The sequence below is a fragment of the Trichosurus vulpecula genome, chromosome 2, assembly GCF_011100635.1.
Source record: "Trichosurus vulpecula isolate mTriVul1 chromosome 2, mTriVul1.pri, whole genome shotgun sequence".
Classification (NCBI taxonomy): Eukaryota; Metazoa; Chordata; class Mammalia; order Diprotodontia; family Phalangeridae; genus Trichosurus; species Trichosurus vulpecula.
The window spans coordinates 141,369,849-141,391,159 of NC_050574.1; the positions used below are offsets into that span (position 1 = coordinate 141,369,849).

A 21,311-nucleotide genomic window follows, 5' to 3' on the forward strand; every position below is an offset into this window, starting at 1 on the left:
CTCAAAAAATCTCCCACCACAGCTAGCTGAGATCTCTCTAAAGTCATTTATTTTAACAAGCACACACCTGAAAAGGATCAAGAAGGAAAAAAAGGGAGGAAGGGCAGGCTTTCATCCCTCAGAGATTATGTCACAGTCCAAAACATCACATCAAATGAAGAAATACTGCAGTAATTTTTAAGATGTTTGAAGGGAAAAAATACCAAATCTTTCCAATATGATCTATAGAGAATGAAAGCACTTATTTCACAGGTACACTATGCATGATACATTGTACAAATATTTACACCAAAAAGGAGCATCCAAAATGGATCATGAAATAGTGAGAAACCTATGGTAACAAAAATAAACTTTATTCTATCATAAGCTATTTTATTTTGTTTGTTTTGAAGGCGGAGGAAAGAAGAAGGTTATACACTTAAATCTCAAATAAAAGCCAGGTAGTAGGAGCTAGGCAGTTAAAAAAAATGAAAACAAATGAAACTGATTATAGAACCCTCCTGGAGCTATGGTGAAAGTTAATGTCTCTTTATATAAGAAAAGCAGCAACAGAAAAAGTCAGTATGGTCCACTTAATAAGAAAAAAAATGCTAGGAGAGCATTAAAAACAATACAAGTTTTCAGTTTGGTTTAATGTGTTGTAATATTCTTATGGGCAAGGACTATATCAATGTATTATTTTTGTACCCTAAGCACCTAGTTCAATACCTGCATCTTAGGTATCATCTGTCTATACAGAAGGAGATGGGAATCCAGATCTTTTCAAGCTAAAGAAGTTGTGGGTCCTAGTACTGATTTGCTATTTAGGGGATAGAGACTCGACCTGTGATTTTATTGCTTTTTGGGAACTGCCAGGTGAGGAAAATCCCTCAACCAACACAGGGCTGTACTCTCTTAGCACCTTAAAAGAAGTGCCTGCAGAGAGCCATCAAACTCAAATAGAAATGGGGAAAAAAGAAATAGGAACATCTAAAAACCATACATAAGAGTTCCTACAGGCTACATATTGAGTTAGAAAACCACACATTAATATTATCTATGTTTTTACTGCACTCATTTATTTTGTTAAATATTTCCCAATTACATTTGAATCTAATCCAGGATATATTCCTGAGTGCTGTGAGCCACACTGCAGCCCAAGGGTAGTGTGTTTGAAACCTGTGGCCTAGAGCATTAAGAAGTTAAGTCACTTAACCGGGACGGCATGACCAATATGTGGTAGAGATGGGATTTAAACCCATTCAAGGAAAACTTTCTATGTCATACCATGTCACTTCCTGATTTGCTATTTAAAAGAAGGTAATTATAAGTATTTTGGGGGACAGGTGTCATAAGCACTATAAATAAAAGAGAGAAATGCCTTATAGAGAATATACAATTTTAAGGCAGTCTTAAGACTGTGGAGTAGATAGAATTATAAGCAAGCATGTGAGAACTAGAGTATAGTGGAGATCAGTAACCCCTGGCACGTAGGCAGGAAGAGCATGAATGAGGAGAAAGAAGGCCATGGGGAAAGACAGACACACAGCTATCAGCATGTATTCTTGTCCTGCGCTCAATAACTATTATCATTAAAAATTAAGTAAACCTCCTTTTGTCCTTGGTTAGTGGAGGTTTGTCAATTATGCCACTACAACACCTGTATTTAAGAGAGCTACCAGAAGCCTTTTAAGACAAGAAGGTGAAATTATTATGACCCTGAATATTAATGTCATTATTTTGCCTATAAAATGGAAGAGTTGCAAGATGAATTGGAAAACAGAACTCAAATGTCTGTGGCACACACAAAAACCATACTTGAAACATTGATAATAATAATAACAGCAGCTTTACCAGAAAATAAAATTTGAGGCAGACTAAAACCATACTTGAAACATTAATAACAGCAGCTTATATTTATACAGCACTTATATCCCAGGCACTGTACTAAATGCTTTATAATTATTACTTCATTTGATCATCACAACTCTAGGAGGTAGGTGCTATTATTATCCCCATTTTTACATATGAGGAAACTGAGGCAAACATTAAGTGACTTGCCCAGGGTAACAGGGCAGCTAGCGATGTAACAGATAGATGTTGGACCTAGAGTCTGGAAGACCTGAGACAATGTGATTTGTTGTAACTCAAGCACAAACCTATTTCTCCCAAAGTGAATCACCATACTTAACATCATAGGTACTCTGCTCAGGACATGTGGCATAAAGGATAACCACAGAAAGGCATCAATATAAATAAATCTTTAAAGGGACAATCAACATAAATTTATTAAGTGCTTACTATATGCTTGGTACTATATTCTAAGCAATGCATGCTAAAACACTGGGGATAAAAAAAAAATTATGATCAAAAAAGTAAATGAAAGATACAGACCTAAAAGGAGAACAGCAACATCCTAAATAATTAATATCATATAAACAATTAAATTATATCAAAAAGAAAACCAATGAGACAACTTTAAAATTAATGTTAGTAAAAACTCTTTAGAGGGCAATTTTCATCTGAACAATTACATTAATAAGAAAATAACAGATGGGAGTATACAATTTAAACAGCTAGAAAAATTAACAAATTAAAGAAATTAAAAACAAAAGAGAAATGTAAAAAGTCAAAGAATCAAAATGGAGAAATGATGACAACTGTCGGAAGCTACTATGCCTAACCCTATGTAACAAATATAAAAATGCAAATGAACGGGTAACCATCTACAAACAGGGAGGCAACGTGATACAGTGGCTTGTGGCAATCCTTGAAAACTTTATAACCTGGATTCAAGTCCTGCCTCTGGCACACTGATCACAGTGACCAGGAGACTATCTTAGAAATGTGTTACAACTACACCTCAAAAATCATGAAACTGTGCATACCCATTGACACTGATAATACTACCAGGTCTATACCTACAAAGAACTGCCCCCCACCGATGGAAAAAGGACTACTACATGCAAAAATATTTATAGGTTCTCTTTTGATTTTTTTTTTTTTTGGTGATGACAAAGGACTGGAAGTTAAAGGGATTCCTATCAGCTAGGAATGAATGAAGAAATTATCATATATGAGTGTGATGGAATACTAATGTGCTATAAGAAATGAAGGAGATGGTTTCAAGAAAAACATGGGAAAACTTGTATGAAGTGAATAACAACAATGTAAAGAAAAAAAAACTTTCTCTGAAAGGCTTAAGAACTGTGATCAAGGCAATGACCAACCGTGACTCCAGAGGGTCCATGACGAAACATGTCACACATCTCCTGACAGACAAATGAAGAAATCAGGGTGTAGACTGAAACAAAAAAAATTCTGAATATGGCCAATGTGTTAGTTTTTCCTTGACTGTTTATATTTACAACCAGTTTTTGTTTTTCTTTAATTTTTCAATGGGGGGGGGATTTTTATAATTGAAAAGAATTTTATTTAAAAAATGGAATGTGTTACAATCAACTCTCTACTGATGAAATCTTCGATCTAGACTATACTACACTACTAGACTACGCATATATGCATAATATATGTATATTTCTTTGCTAATTCCATTTAGCATTCTATTTAAATTTTTTTTTGCAAATTTCTGTAAAATGTATTTTAAAATTAATAAAGCAGAAAATCCACAATCTAGAAAATCAAATTTCAGAAACATAAATTGAACAAGCTATAAATGAGCTTCCAAAGGGAGGGGGGAAAACACTTCCTGGTCCAGAAAAATATCAAGTGAATTCTAGTAAACATTTAAGGAACAAATAATTCTTTGATAAACTGCTGTAAAAAACCGAACAAGATGGCACTCTAACTCCTGAGACAAATATGCTCCTGATATTGAAACCAAGAAGGAATAAAAAGCAAAGAAAGGAAAACTACACATCAATACCACTAATGAATACTGATGCAAAAATTATAAATAGAATGGCAGCAAAGAAATGATAGAAATGAGAGAGCGGGGCGGGGGGGGCACGGGGGTTAGACACCAACTTGGATTTCTACTGAAAATACACTAGGAAAACAATAAACATTATTAATTATGTAAACGAAACATTATTTTATCAAGAGAGGTAGAAAAGCTTTCAACAAAATTAAGTACTCATGTTAAAAACATTAAAAAGCAAAACAACTGAAGAATCTTGCCCCTAAATGATCAAAAGCATGCAAATAAAACTAAGATCTGACACTATTTATGTAGCTCATGCTCTGGAGCTACCCTTCCAACCTCCACTGGCACTGATGGGTCAACTCTCCAGGGCAATACTGTATCTGCCCTCAGAGTTTCATGGTTAACCTTGAGGGGATGATGGGGGCTGGGAGAGGGGATGTCTTTTCTATTGCTATGGCTCATAAACTCCTAAAAATGTACTTATTTCCCTGATTATCAATTGCTATCAATCAGTCAGATAACTAGCTTTTAAAAGGGGGTATTTAATTACTAAAATGACAAAAGAAGAGTTAGTAAAAATATCCACCACCACTCTCCCCAGAGTCTGTGACGCATTCTTCCACAAACATGTAAGGAGTCCATGGGAATGTGGGCTCAAATTTAGAGCATCTAAGCAGTAATTTAACTCCTCAAATTTAACTCCTTCTTCCCTTAGTTAGATATGGTGTGGCATCTCTGCTGGGCTCCTTCTAGAGCCTTGAATTCATCTTTCTTCATCACATCCAGTCTGTCTCCAACACCAACCACTAATGGAAACCAATGAACAAGTCCAAGTTCTCTGGTCCTGAGAAGTTCATAAGTTGCTCCAAGGTGGAAGGGAAGGAAAGGAGGCAAGACGGAGGTGGATGGTGCAGCTGAGAGTCAGGCATTCTCCTTCCAAGTGATTCCTTCCCAGGGGCTATGCTAGAGGTGTCTGCCACTAAGCATTCAGACACTTGAATCCTTGAATCTCAACTACCTTCTAGCTTTATACAAGTCCCAAGGAGTATTACTAAGTCTTTAAATCCAACTGAACAGACTTCTTGTCAGACCTAGGTGAAATGCTTTAATTGAACAGAGACGTATAAGCACTATTCCCACCTATCTCACACCTATGAGACTGCTTCTATTGATAGAAGCTTTCACCTGACAAATGTCTTATCAATTACTGTAAGTAGTGGTGTGGTGACAGGATTGATCGACTCAATCAATGCCATCTTCATATTCACTTTTTAGGTAAATTTTTACTATTATCTTTTGCTTCACCTACATTTTCCAATATATCTCTCTTCCTCCCTGGTCCCAGAGAGCCATCCATCCTTTATAACAAAGGATAAAAAAGAAGTAAAAACATAGTGCAGAAAAAAGTAAATGATACATAATAAAAAAAATCTGAAATTACATGCAGTGTTCCATACCCACAGTCCCCGACCTGTACAAAGAAATGAGGGCGGGTACCTTCTCATTTCTCTTCTTTGGATCAAGTTTGGTCATTATGAAATTACAGGTCCTGAACAACCCACCCAAAAGATCAAAACCATCTGGTGCAAAAAAACAAAAAGTAGATTAGCAGAACTGATTATACAGTACAAGCAAATCTAGAAGCAAAGGCAAGCAGTAGTCTCACACTTAATGAACTGCCCATTTCTCCTCACATCCCAAGAATAAAGAAGTCATATTTAACAAAAACTGTTAGCAAAGTTGGCAAGATTTGAACCAACATAATATAATAATACAATAATAATTTTCAAATCAATAAGATATTAATATAACAATAATACAATAAAATCATACATAAAAAACTAGAGAATATGTTATCTCTCACAATTATGAGGAAGAATTCACATTGGTGATGAAGATTATACAAATATGTTATATCATACAAAATGTGAAACTTTTTACACAAACAGAATCAATGCAGGCATAAAAAAACTGGGAGAAAAAAGTTTGCATTAAAGACCTCTGAAAGTGTGATATCAAAGGACAAAAGGCGATTTTTAAAATTAGGAGCCGTTCTCTTGAGAAGATTAAGACTGATTCTGTATAATTTTCTTATTGATCATATTTACAAGTAGTTGATTTTGTTCTGTAACTTTTTTAAGTCATGGTTCTTTGTCTCTGAACTTAGCTCAGAGTTCAGTTGGTCTGTAATGGGTTAAGTTTTAAAATCCAGCTCTTCTTGCCTCAAGGAATTTTACTAACCTTGGGGAATGTGTGTGAAAGAAAGGGGGTCAGGCCTGATATCTTTACTTCACCAGGTTATCCTTCAAGGATGTCTGGTTTGCTGTCCAAAAGTCTGGGCTACTATCTTGCACCTGGACTCAAACAATGAGATCTTCTTAGCTTCATGAGAGAAGAGGAATCGTCACTAGCCCCTATTACCAAACTTCCAGCTAATCATGTTGTTCCCTGCACGTGAGCTCTGTAACCAATCATGTTCCCCTTAATCCCATGATGTCATCTACCCTGCTCTGTTCTTTGTTCTGTAGTCGCCAAAATCCTATAAAAGGGGAACTGTTTTTGTCCTCGGGGTCTCTGGCATAAATGGAGGCAAGCCACAGACCCATTTATTGATAGGTAGCATGCCCCTGCTAATAAATGTTAACTTGCTCAGAGATCTATCTTAGTTTAACTTTTTATTATATTTCAATTGTGACACCCTATTAGATAAATAAAGAATATGAACAGTTTACAAAACAGAAAATTCAAACTCCCAAGTCATCTGAAAAAAAAATTTCAAAATCACTAAGGATAAGAAAAATATAAATTAAAGTAATAAAAACCTGAACAAAATAGAGGTGACTAAGATAAATTAATAATAGCCACTATGAAAATAATGCTTTGAAGTTTTCAAAACATATTACATATACTATTTCATTTAAACCCCATAACAATCCTGTAAGAGACAAGAAAACACCATGGCCAAAGGTGCAGATGTACCAAGATAGTTTGATTTTTAATGTTTCTCTTTGGGATATATGTAAAGATGGTCAACACCTGTTTTACTATGAAAATTATTTTTACTATTCTATATGCTTTGCATGGTAACTCATAAGAGAATGCTTAATAGCAAATAATGACATTGTTTACAGAAACAGGAAAAATTTTTATTTGTTACAGTAGAAAACAGAACTGTTGCATTTTCTTCTTCGCATCCTTAGCAGATAGCACTCTGTTTGGCACATAGTAGGTGTTCAACAAACACTTGCTTGCTTATTGACCAAAGTACTTCATTTTAAACAATACACAAAGTCATTTAGTTGCAGTAATACAAACAGTAAGCTTATATTACTGTACCATCTTGGTATTTAGTAATACCAGAAGTCTGTTTTTATGTCACATATTACAGTCATGGCTCCTTTTTTACATCCCAGAATTTGGTCCAACTTGGTAAAATACCATTTGAGTCCTTTAATTACCTATTTTCTGGTAACCCTGGGATTCTTTAAAGTCTTCATTTTTCACTTTTGTTTCTTGAGCATTATCACAAACTTGTACTATTTCGAAGTGGCTCCTCTTGTCTGGAGCAAAAGTTGTCCCAGTAAGAAGGATCTTCTGGGGTCAAAGGAATAGCAGATGCTACCAAATCTTCAAATGTCAAAAAAGTGAACTGTAACATAGTTAGCTCAGGATGGTCTTGAGAAAGAACCTATAAATATGAAGAGCTTAATGTAAGCCTATTTAAATCCATGCTATTTTAAGATCTATTTTATAATTAAGAAAGAATAAGACAAAATCAGAGGCTAGGAATAATAAATTCAACTTCATCTACTGAGCATGTGGTAGAATTTCAAGAATTATTGCATATCAAGAATAACAACATATATAACACGTGAAGATGAGGCAACAAAATTCATTTAATTATATAGAGGAAGTGCTTCTTTAGAAAATTATACAATTCCCTGAAGTCAGAACATGTATCTCAGAAATTTCTGAGACACAGACGTAACAAATGGGCCTCCAGACAGCTTTACTTTATTGTGCAGCAAAGACAGAGCCAAAGTTTAAAAACTGGGAGAAACAGGATGATCAGATTAGGGCATCTCTAGTAGAAAACTTTTCAATAGATAACTTTTACACAGAATGACGATGCTCCTTTGTTAATGGACTTTGTCCACTTTATCCTGCTCCTTGCCCTCTTGCCCTTGTTAGTGATTATAAGCTGCTTGAAGGCATAGACTATATCATTTTTCATCATTGTACATGTAGCACCTGAGAGCCAAAAGTGCTAAAGACATGTCTGTTTAACTAATCTGGACTGAAGAGTACTGAAATAACTAAGGGAAGGGAACACAGTAACTGGGGAACTTAGGACTAGCCACATAATGCAATTACGGAACTAAGTATCCATTGCATTTAACATAGTAGTATTTGTAATACTTTCAGAACTTACCTTTTCATCCCCCCAATGAATATTTCATCATTTCTACTGAATATTAGATTGCCTATTATCCACCCAGTTTCAATTAAATGACTATTAAGATCAAAACAGCCAGTTCACCAAATAAGAATTCAGTGCTGTAGGTACTGAAATAGCGGTCACAGGATATGATGCTCTAAGAGGTTAATTAGCAATTTTTTGAAGCAATAAACTACATGTATTCAAACATGAATTACTTGGTAAATATTCTATTTAAAATCCTTGGTTAAAGTTGGCCAGAAGCATTAAGAATGAAACTTAATGAAAAAAAATTCTATAACTGTAAGAGTTATACCCAACCTGACATAAACCAATTCTTTGTTCCCATCATAAGGGAACAAAAATCAATATTAACTGATTATGTTTAAAGTTGTATAAAAAGGATTTAATATTTTACCTGAGGATTCTGTGGTCTTAGTCCATCTGGTTTCTTAAGAGCAACTGCAATATGATGGTACTCATCCAATCTGCTTTCCTAGAAAAGGCAAATAAATACATCTTATTGAAGGTTTAAAGTTGTCCATGCTTGTCTTACTAGTATATATTATTATTATTATTAATCACAATAACTCATTTGACTATGTTTAGTTAAGCATACTACAACATGTAGACAAAATAGAAATTAAAAATCATGACATGCTCATAATTTTTTTAATTCCTATACATCACACTGAAAAACAAACAGCTTAAATTAAAAGCAACAGATGTTGAGATTGTAAGGAGGAAAGAATATGAATAACTAAAGAAGCCTTAAACATGAAAGAGAATTTTCAATTTAGAAAAACTTTGCTAATGCGCTCTTCTATAAGACTTTCATTTTAAATATGAAAATATTATTTTAAAAGGAGCAAAGACTTTCTATGCTTCATCTTCCTTCTTCTTTTCATTTAATATTTCCTTCTCTTTTACGATCTAATAATATCATGAAGTAAGAAACATACGGAAAGAGGTTTAATAAGGAAAATTACATGGCAGTATTTTTTAAAACAAAATAGAAAATTATTATATAAGTCTCACAAAAAATGTAAAAGGTCATAAAAGACCACAAATTAGCTGTTTAGTTTTACTGTTTAAAAGGTCAGGATGATTCTAGAATATACTAGAAACAAAAGTAATCTATATAAATGGAAAGCAATAATTGTTCAAATTGAGAGATATGTGCAAAAATTGAGTTATTTCTTTTTCATATAACTGGTACATGTAAAGAATATTTTAGTAGGCCTAAACAAACAAAAAAAGGCAAATGCTTTAAAATGTGATCATATGATTATTATTTAATATTAAGGAAACTATCTAAGGGTTTTTTAATATAAAAAGAATTTTTAAGCAAATGTGTAACAATTGTCTATTGGCTAATAGAGTATCTTCTGAACTGAGAATAAGCATGAGATACTACTGAAAAAAGTTGTTGGTTCTAGAAAACTTGGAGCAAGGCAAGCAATTTTTTTATCTTCAACTAAAACACTGTATTATAAAACTATAATGACAGAGAGATGTGTTTTGGCTAGAAATGCACGTATAGAATTACTCAAACCATAATTCTTGCATTTCTATTACTTATTTTATACAAGGCAATAGTTCAAAATTATCATCCAGTTTCTCTTCACTATATGTAGAACTGAAAATGCCTTGCACAATTTATCTATTTTTCTTATCTCCACTGAGGGTTAAGATACAATTATATTCTGATGTCCAAAGTCAATTTCATCTTGTCTACTCAGCCCTTGTCAGAGGCATGGATGAAATTTTAAAGAGCAAAAGCAGAGAGGATATTATTCAATGCCTCTGTTATTAACCTAAGGAGGTCATGTACTGCATTGTTAGAAGTTGCGATTTTCCAATGTTAACTGCTAATGTAGACTCCCACTATTATTGTACAAAAGGTTAACGTAAAGCCATCTAAAAAACATTAAGGTCTTTATTTTCAAAGGTCTCTTCTTCCAACCATGTGATTTTATACCCATAAAAAGTAGTGGATACTAAAACTGAAACTGAAATTGACCTAAAATAATCCCATTTACTTTGCCAGTTTGAGTTCATTTATTTTATTCAAACACCTTACCTATTCTTGTAAGCAGAAAGATTATTTTACTTTTTGAAAACAGACGATGATTGAGATTTGAATCCAAACAATCTTTTAAAATGTATTTCAGATACAATAATATAGCTATCTAGCATTAGTCAGTATTACTAAAAAGATGAAACAGTGGCTAGTTGTTAGGACAATCTTTATTGAATAAAACAAACTGCAGTATATACGGAGATGTAAGTTTAAAAACAACTTCAGGAGAGTAACATTCCATTTTTATACTTTCCCTCCCAAGGATAATGTAGCTGCCATTCATTTTAAGCATCCTTTCTACGATCTCCCTTTCCATCTAAAGGTAAATCTTAAGGTGTTTTTATTATAAATGAAATTGCAAGCCACAGCCTGTGAAAAATGTAGAAAGTTCCTTAATGTATAATATTCATCTTTTCATAACTCATATTTATACTGTGCTTTAAGGTTTACATGGTATTTTCCTTATAGAGTAATGTTTCTATAGCAGTGAATTCAATATTCAGGCAAGTTATGGAAAAATCTGCAAAATCAAGAAATATAAGATGCATATTTAAGATATGCAGGGGACAGATGACTAAGAATTAATGTTTTTGCAAATAAAGCTATTTCACATCCTAGCAATGGCCTGGAACAGTGTTCCATATGATGCAGACACTATAAAAACGTCTTATGAGAAAATTCTAATCCTAAAACATTTTTCTGTTTAGAGCATTATATACAAAATTGTGTGTGTGCACATATATATGTAAGCACATATATACAGACATGTATGTGTATAAATTCCTACTATAAGCTCTTGTCATCCTATCTTCCCCCGCCTGCCCTTTTTCCTTCCATCCCCCCAGTAGTAACTCTAGACATAGAGAAACTTGGACTCCTTATTACACAATCATTTGATAATTTAACATTCAGTCTAGAGTACACTGATGAGTATCATACCCACTTTAACAACCAAACTCAATGTAAACTTCTTTTAAATAATGATTATTTTAATTTTTCTATCCCTAGTGCCTAGAACAGAGTCTGGCACAAAGTAGGTACTTAATATACATTTACTGGTTGTTGCTTCATTATAACATCAACTACTACCAAGCACATATACTTCTATACCTACCCTGATCCCTTATATCTCTTCCTCCCCTGTTCCTTTTTGTATCAGTTAGCCCTGGAAAAATCAGTCATCTTCACAAGGTCAAAATCTTACAATCCCACATGGCAACATAAATTTTAAGTCCCTGGGCTAAGGAGAAAGATACTCCCCCAGTCTTTCCACAATCTCATTTAGTGTAATACTATCAACAGTTATAACATATTACATCCACATAGCACTTTCAGGTTTGCAATATACTTTACAAATATCATCTCACAGTATGAAGACCAATATGCATTTTGTGAATGTAGTAGGCTGTATTTTGCCATCGGCAAAAGCACAAAGAAAGCAAAATTTCTGCAAGACACCGGACTATTCATCTTGACCTCTTGTCTGAAACAGGTTGTCAGTTCTGTAACTCGTACTGTTAATTCTCATGGATAACTTATCATAGTCAGCAATGGGCTAAGCCTTTTCACTGATACCAGGGACTCTGTCACAGGGAACTTCTAAGCAAATTTCTTTAACACAGTGGGCTTCCTTTCTTTTTCTCTAGTTATTTAGAACTGCTTTTTCAAGTGGATTTGGCCTTCAATTAGCAGATTTCTACAAATAGCTTAGTAAAAACAGTAGCTGAACTTAGCTGTTGTCTGGCTATTGCCTTGAAAAGAAACCCACGTGAAGCTATTTTATACTCTCCTTTTTTCTTTCTTCTCATTAAGTCATATTTCAGACAGTCAACTCGTGTCTTTCTTCTTCACTATACACAGATCATGATATAATGCTTCATACATAATAGGTGATTAATAAATCTGTTGAATTAAATTTTATTGACTAGGTATAACAAAACAAAGCCTGACTCACTCTCCTCCAACAAGGAGTCTTGAAAGTATATACTGAGATCCTAAGACAGAGAGAAAATTTTGTTGAACAATTCTCTAATTATCAAGCCACAAAACAAAGAAATATATATTACCTAAAGGTGCTCAACACTGTTATGGGTAATATCCTATGTGATGTCCAATGGAAGGCTGGCCTAAAGATGGTGACACACACTTTTTCACAGAGGATGCTGTGTTAACTGTATTGATCAACCTCTGGAAAACTATATTCATTTTCCTATATCAGATGAACAGATACTCAAAAGAGATCAGCCTAGCAATCTACACAGTAAAAAGCAAGCAGGTGAAAGTGCACATTGTGCAGAAAAGGGCAACTAATTTGGTCTACTCATCTTCAAAAGGCTCTGCTGATGGACACTGTCCTGCACTGAGAATTTAATAGAAAGAATTGGGTAGTGTAAGTCACATTAGAAAAGTTATGGACCCCCAAACTCATATTTTATCAGTAATATTCTCCCAATAATGCAATGTTTGTAAATTATGAAACCAGAATATTAACAGGAATTAAAATTGCAAATTATCCAAACAGCAATGAAAATACACATAGTATAATTATATAGGTTGAAGAAAATCTCTAAGGATTACTTGCATGTAGGAAGTGGTATACAATTATCAAAGTGAATGGCTATCAAGAAGAAGTAAAGGACATATAATGAGAGGAAAGGGTAATCACTGATTTCTTATATATCTATACATGCAGTTAAGAGTAAAACCTCCAGTATAATGTATACACATTCTCTAGAGGATTTATAAAAGGCCATGGATAAGAAATACATCAGGTGAGAACTTCTAGTATGAATTGCAATCTGCAATAGTGGAGGAAGAGACTATACTAAAGAGAACTCAGAGTCATAAAAATATCTAAATACGTATGTGGAGAATCACAAGATGACAGGTGTAAACTTCAAAAAGATCCTTCCTTCAAATGACTTCCCTAACCTTGGGCCATGGAAAACATTTTAAGATGGACCATGGAAAGCAAATATTCCCCCTCATGAGACTGAGGCATGAAAACATTTGAAAATTAATGTCACTGTAAATATATGTCTTATTTCATCAAGTTTTACTGTTTTTAGATTCCAGAGATGAGAGTTTAACGCATGTGTGAATATATGCAAAACTACTTTATCAGGTCTTTTCTGAAAACTAAATTCTAAATCTTCTATGATGTGAGACAAATGTTCTAAATGGAATTACTAACACTCAGAACCTGAATGCAAATTTCTCTGAAAAATAAGTATCTACAAATGAACACATTTTCTCCTGATATTTTTATTTATATTAGTTAAAAATGATAATGGTTTGACATCAATTTGTTCATTATAAAAAGCCTTTACTATGCCATTTTTGGATGATATTCCTCATTTTAACATGCAGTTAACAACAGTCAACAACGAAATTAGGAAAATCAAATTGATTCTATTTTGTTATTGATTTCATTCTGTACCACTGTCGACATTTTTGTAATTGCCCTAGTAATGTTTCATTTGTCTCAGACTTAAGTTTGGAAAGTCAGCTTTTCTATAAATCACTCACTCTCTCCCAGTTAAATCTGTTCTATTCTTGCCTCAAGGAAATTTGTTGTCCCTGAAAAATGTAGGAGCACGCAATGGAGTCTGGTCTGTTATCCAAGGTAGTCTGGTCCACTTACACTAAACTGTCCTTACAGGTAGGGCAATGAATACTTCTGACAACAGGATGGAAAGAGGGATTGTTGCTAGCCCCTCATTCCTACTATCTAGCCAATCATATTATTCTGCATGCCTCTGATGCTACAGACTCTGTAACCATGTACTGTTAGTGGAATGGGAAAATCTTTCTCGCCCATTAATAGGCCTATGTGACCTGCTTTGAGCCTGGGTCACATGGAAGCCTGGGTCCCATGAGTCTGTGGTGGGAGAAGCTTGCCAAACAGGTAGAGCAGGAAGTGGGAGTGAGGCAGAGCTGGGAGAGAGACAGCAGGCAGAGCAGAGAAAGAGCAGCTAGCGTGAGTGAGAGAGAAAGTGATTTTGCCTAAGGGAGCTTGTTTGTGGGGAGGCCTGACAGAGGGAAAGCTTGGGGATGGTGGTGCTCCTTGCATTGAAAATGTGTACAAGTTTCTTTGTTACTATGGTCGATTTGGGTTTTTGGTATCTGAATAAATATCTTGGTTTCATCTTTGAGCAAGAGTGTGTGTTGTATTTTGCAATTCAAACCTGGAAATTCCACCTGCACATTCATAGCAGCTGCTGTAGGTATCACATTGGTGATTTAACTCTGTAACCAATCATATTGTTTCCCCCATCTATGATGCAGCCTTCTATTCTGGATACTCCTCCCTTTTGTCCATAAGAGAGAGATGTCCCCCTCATTTGGGGTTTTAGCTTTTTGGAGGGGTCTCAGACTCTGTTTATTAGCAAATTTGCACTCTGTCAATAAACTGTGCTTGGAACTGTGGGCTTCAGTTTACTTTGATTTTGATCATAACATTCCTATAGGAACAATTATTCAATCGAACAAATATTTCACTAACACCTAATAAATGAAAGGAACCAAACTTTGGAGGACAAGTATATTTTAGTAATGGGAAAGATAAAACCAGTACAGAGATTGAAAATTGCCTCATATGATAATCATCTGCCATACAAAATGTTCAAAAATGCTACCATGGTTGAGGTGGAAAGAAATAACAAAGCACTGGGTTATAAGGAGAACCTTCATGAAAAAGGTGGCATTTGATCTGGTTGAAGGATGGTTAGGATTCTCATAAGCAGAGATGTTGGGGGTGGCACAGATGTTTGCCAATCAAAAAGCATTTATTAAGCACCTTCTATGTCCCAGGCACATGTGTAACATGTGTTTAGAGAAAAGAAAATAGTATGATTTGTCTTGGGAGTCACTGGAGTTTTGGGGTTAAGGGAGTATGATTAGGAGGTTGTTAGTGACCTCTAAATAGAGCAATTTAAGTAGAATGAGGAAGCAAGAAAAAGCCAGACTGACAGAGGTTAAGAACGGTGATAGGTGCAGCAGTGGAAATACTTAGTTCAAACTACTAGAAGTTGCAATGTACTTATTTTTAGAAAGTGAAATATAATATTCAATATACATATGGCAATTCAAATTAGTTAAAACATACCAAGAATGTGAAAAAAGCTGATTTCTTTACCTCAAATGCCCATTCTTCTTCCTCTTCTCCATCAAGTAGCATATTTGTTTCTCTATATACTTTGCCTACTTCCAGATGCAGTGGGGATATATTAAACTCGATTCGCTGTAGTTTAAATCCTATTCCAACCCCAATGGCTTTTAAGAAGCTTTCTTTTAGGGCCTAAAATACCAAAAGATTTGATGTTACAGTTAAAGCATTTGGCAGATAAAATGTTGTTTCAAACAATATACAATCCGTAGGCCCTACATGTTTGGTTCTGTGATTCTACATTACTTTCCCCCAAACACACTATTGCTACAAAGTGTTTTCTTGCTCCCATAGAAACAGCACAGAGCTAAACACATCCTGGATTTCATTCATATGATTCATGAAAAAAAAAGTAATTTAGAAATGGTGACATTTTATATCTTTAATAATGCAAAATCTCCATTCTTCAAAAAAATACTGGTCAAATGTTGTGGTACCAAATTCTATTACCATAAAATACTGTATAAAATAATAATTTCCAAGCCATAACTGATAACTCACTTAAATCAAGTAATAGCTGAACTTGTGATGATCTGAAATACTTTTGTTTCCAATTTTTATCTGGAATAATGGGGTCTCTATTACATAAACTTTGATTATCAAAATCAGAATAAAAGCTTACCCAATGCCTATAAAATGTATCCAGCTGGGTCCATTCATCTTCAAAGGCTTTGATTGTCTTCCATTCTTTCTCTGTAAACTGTCTATTCATAATGCGAAAGAATTCTGGGATTGAGCTTCGGCCTGTCAATTGAGAAAACATGGTATTACAATTAGCTATTTTAACATTTGGGAAACATTTTCCAATATGACGTCTAGAAATATTATCATCGTCTACTTCACTGTTGTTCCCTATAATTTTATTATGTAATAGCTTAAATGTTTTATTCAAAATAGGTTCCTTTTTGACTTTTTCTTCCATTACCCAAATGAAATAATGGAAGAAGACTGAAAAATGGAAATTAATACACAAATAAAACATTTTAAAACAATAAAATATACCAAAGACTAAGGAACCATTTCCATCACAAAGGTAGCGTGAACTTATGACTCTGTTAGAATGGCATCGCACTAAGGGGTGCCAGAACAGAAAATGATGAGACAAATGCCGGCAGCTAAAGTGCCTTCAATATTACTCAGAGGAAGAAGAGATGAGCATTGGTGAATGGCGAGCAGCAGGGTGGCCATATGTTATAAGGGTATGAACCATGAGAAATGATGCTATCTTCCCATGGCCTATTTCTGGACATAAGTGGAGAGCCAACAAAGGCTTGTCAAATATGAATACAACTATCCACTTCCAGTGACTCTTATTACAAATATTCCAAACTCTTGGGCAAGAAATTGAAGCCCCTAAGGTGAACAGGTGATGTTAAAAGCACTGTTAACAACTGAAGGGAGAGGGTTCAGAAAATAAAGGAAGACCTGGTAGTAAACATCTGATGGTGGAAAATACAGAGAAGCAAACAAGATACAGGAAAAAGAATATTAATGGATAAGCCCAGCAATTCACAAGAGACAAGATGTAGAAAGAAGGATTATATTAAAGTAGCTTCATCTATGTCTAAATATAAATGCACTGAGTATACGTATTAAACTAGATGATCAAAAAGCTTAATTCAAGGAATTAAATGGCCACAGACTTGGCATGAAATAATTTAGAACTAAAACATGATAACATAAGAGTATACATTATTCAAGACATATTTAAGAAGAATGGTGAAATAGAGTTGAACATATATTTTGGAGGAAAATGAGTATCCAAGAATTCAGGGAAAATGTGGTTGGGTTCATAAAGTCTAAAATTATATAGAGGAATTAGACTTAAGAAGGGTGGAAGCTTGTCATGATTACTAAAAAACAAAAGATTCCAAACAAGCAGAAAATATGAAGCGTCTAAAGAGACCAATGTGAATTGTGAATACATGAAAACGTATGGTTTAAAGAGGAGACAGGCAGATTGGAAGGCAGGTAATAGGATGAATTCAATGCTTTAGCATTCTACTGAGTAACACCGTAAGAATATGTCAGGAATAATGAAGTGCTGCTTGAAGCCAAAATCCGACTATGGATATTAAAAGAAATCTATCTAAAAATTTCCCTTAATATTTATTAACAAGCTTCCCTCAGGTCATACTGTCCCCATTGCTGTCATCCTGGACACCTATGGATCAGCATTCAAACCACATTCCTCATCCCACACTGCCTGATCTTGTATTACTATTCCCCTTAAGTTCTCCCCTCACCCCCAAGACTCCTCACTTCCCACTCCAAAGTTACTCACACCTTCAACTATGGAGTCTGGAATGTCTATTCCATGGGCAATAAGACTAGCTTTCATCTTCAATCTTTTTCTTTTTCACTGTCTTCCAGCTCTCACTCAAACGTAGCTCCCTTTGGATGACAGGGCATCCCTGGCTGCCCTTTCTACTAATGGCTGAACTTTCACTCATTCCCTTGCACTTGATTCCCACTGTCACTTTCCTACTACCACCAGGACTCAGTAAACTCTCCTCCTCTGAGGTTCACTCAGTTCATACCTACCACCCAATCAACATTCTGGTAGCTATGGCCCTTCTTTCTTTCCTCAATGAGTTCACTGCCTGGCTCATTCTTTCTCCTTCCTGATTCCTGCTCTCACACTAGGGAATTTCAACATACATACTGATACTCCCTCAGAGTTTCTCAAATTACTCATTTCACATATCCTATGCCTCCACCCCAACTCAGCCACACACAATGATGTCAATGATGGTCATACCTTCAATCTTGCCACCACCAACAAATATTCCACTTCAATGTTTGTGAACTCTGAAATCCTTTTATCTTATCACAATCTTTTAGTTATGCGTCACCTTTCCTTCTGCCTTACATCCCCAAATATCCAGTTCTTTCTTCATATCAAGATCTCCAATCCTTCAATCTCTCAATTCTCTTCCAGATTACTGCCCTAGCAGTAGCTACACTCTCCTCCCTTCATCACTTTGACCCCTTAGGAAACCAGTTCAACTCTATACTGCCCTCTTCTCGAGTTCCTTACCCCCTTGTCATATTGCCCATAATGCCTAGTTAAGTCTCAGCCTTGGATCACACAAACTACATAATGCCTTTGTTTCTACACAAGTCATGCTGAACAATAGCGGAAAAAAAATCATGCAACTGCCACACTGAAGTTTATGTCACATAAACTCAAGTGGACCCTCACTGCTGCAAGGCAGCACCTTCTACACCTCCCTAATTAAGTCATCATTCCATTCATCACAGTGGCTCATCCAAAACTTTTTATCGTTCTGTAAATCTCCCATGGCTCCTCCTTCACAACCCACTCAGCTGAGAAATTTGCTTCATATTTTACTGGAAAAAAACTGAAGCCATTTGCCAGAAACTCTTCCTCCTCATCTTACACTGCACAGATGCCTTCTGCCACTTCCTTCTTCTTATGAAAAGGTGGTTCTTCTCTTTGTCAAATCTAACCTCTCTACATTCCCAAACGATCCCATTCCATTCTGCTTCTTCAGCAGATCGATCCCTCTATCATCACTCTCTCACTTATCTTCAAGCTCTCTCTATTTACTAGCTGCACCCTTCTTGACTACAAAAGTGCCCATTTCTCCCCATCCTCAAAAAATTCTCCCTTCATCCATCTATCCCCACTACCTTCCCATATCTCTCCTGCCCTTTGTGGCTAAACTCCTTGAGAAGGGTGAAAGGCTCACTTCCTTTCTTCTTATCCTTTTGTTAACTCTCTACAGTCTGGCTTCCAACCTCTTCATTTAACCAAAAGTGCCTTTTCCAAAGTTACTAATGGTCTTAATAAACCAATCTAATGGGATTTTCTCAATCCTCATCTTGACTTCTCTGCAAGCTCTGACACTGGCAATCACCATCACCTCATTGATACAAACTCTCTTGGTCTGGGGGACACAACTTTCTCCTTGTTTTCCTCCTACCTATCAGACTATTCCTCAGTCTCCTTTGTTGGCTCTTCATCCAGTTCATGCTTGTTAAGCAGTAGGGTCTCTCAGAGGACTCTGTCCTAGTTCTTCTTCTCTTCTCCTCTCTATACTATGTCACATGGTAATATCATCAGCTTACATGTATTCAATTATTATCTCTATGCTCATCGGCATTCTCAAATTTACTTATCCAGCCCTAACATCTCTGCTGACCTCCAGTCTCATATCACCAACTCTCTAACAGACATTTCAAATTAAATGTCCTGGGGGCAGCTAGGGGGTGCAGTGAGTAGAGCACCGACCCTGGAGTCAGGAGGACCGGAGTGTAAATCTGGCCTTAAACACTTGACACACTAGTTGTGTGACCTTGGGCAAGTCACTTAACCCCAATTGCCCTGCCTCCCCCCCTCCAAAAAAAAAAACAAACTAAATATCCTACAGACATCTTAAACTCATGCTCAAAACTGAATTCATTATCTTCTCCCCAATCCTTCTCCCCTTCTAGACTTCCCCATTACTGTCCAGGGCACTATCCCCCAAGTCACCTGGGCTTACAACCTATCTTGCTTGATTCCTCACTCTCTCTCACCCACTCCATATCAGGTCTGTTGCTAAGACCAGTCAATTTTTGTAACATCTCTTGTATATGCCCCCTTCTTTCCTCTGACACTGCCACCACCCACATACAAACCCTTATCACCTCGCATCTAGCATATTTAATGGCTTTCTAATTGGTCTGTCTGCCACAAATCTCTCCCTCCTCCAGTCCAGCTTCTACTCAACTGCCAAAGTGATCTTCCTAAAGCATAGGTTTAACCACATCACCTCCCTCATCAGTCAACTCCAGTAGTTCCCTATTACCTTCTGAATCAAATATAAAATTATTTGTTTGGTGTTCAAAATCACTCATAAACTGTCTCATCTCCCACACACCTTTATAGTTTTCTTATACCTTACACACCTCCCCTTTGATCCACTGATACTGGCCTCCTTACTATTCTTAGAACAAGAAACTTCATCTCCATATTCCAGGAATTTTCTATCCCATGCCTGGAAAGCTCTCCTTTCCTCATCCTTTCCTCCTGGCCTTCATGGATTCCTTCAACTAAACTCCTACCTTATGCAGAAAGCTTTTCATAATCCTCCTTAATTTTAGTGCCTCTCGTAGATTATCTCCTGTTTCTACTGTGTATAGCTTTGTACATAGTTGCTTACATGTTGTCTCCCCTCATTGGCTTAGGAGCTCCTGACAGATATGGGGTAGTTTGGTTTTTTTTTTTTGCTTGTTTTACCTTTCTTTCTACCTCCAGTGCTTAGCAAGATGTCTGACACGTAATAGACAATTAATAAATGTTTGCTGATTTAATAACTGCTAAAGACAACAAAAAGGGTTTTTTAAAGAAAAATTAGAGGGGCCACTGGTCATGGGCAAGGAAATAAGCATAAACTATTACTTAGAGATAGCTGAACTACCCAATTCTTATTTTGTTTCTGTATTCTTTATCAAGAACCAATTTTAGACACAAAATTGAAGAGCAAAAAAAAAAAAGCTAAAAAGGAGTTCAATAAGGAAGTGAACATCTCTGACTTTCATGAGCCAGCTGGATGAACTATGATACTCCCCAGGGTATGGATATACCTTCTGGATGTAACAGTTGAGCTACTATTGGTAAAATTTGAAAAATCACGAAAAATATGAGAGGCACTACAATATTGTCAATTCTGCCAATAGCAAATGATTGATTTTTACTTTAAATTCTGTGAAAATTCTAGAATATACGATTAAAATGGGTGTTCTTAAG

General features: G+C 35.6%; 1 protein-coding gene across 1 annotated transcript in view; it reads right to left on the reverse strand.

Annotated features, from left to right (window-relative positions):
- Positions 1 to 6,904: 6,904 nt before the first annotated feature.
- The window catches only part of AASDHPPT (aminoadipate-semialdehyde dehydrogenase-phosphopantetheinyl transferase), a 34,032-nt gene continuing 19,625 nt past the window's right edge, over positions 6,905 to 21,311 (reverse strand). Inside the window, exons 3-6 of the mRNA XM_036745765.1 lie at positions 16,176 to 16,297; positions 15,524 to 15,685; positions 8,722 to 8,799; positions 6,905 to 7,553 (exon numbers count right to left, since the gene is read on the reverse strand). Coding sequence (XP_036601660.1) covers positions 7,389 to 7,553; positions 8,722 to 8,799; positions 15,524 to 15,685; positions 16,176 to 16,297 — 527 coding nt within the window. The 3' untranslated portion in view covers positions 6,905 to 7,388. The remainder of the gene's footprint in view (positions 7,554 to 8,721; positions 8,800 to 15,523; positions 15,686 to 16,175; positions 16,298 to 21,311) is intronic.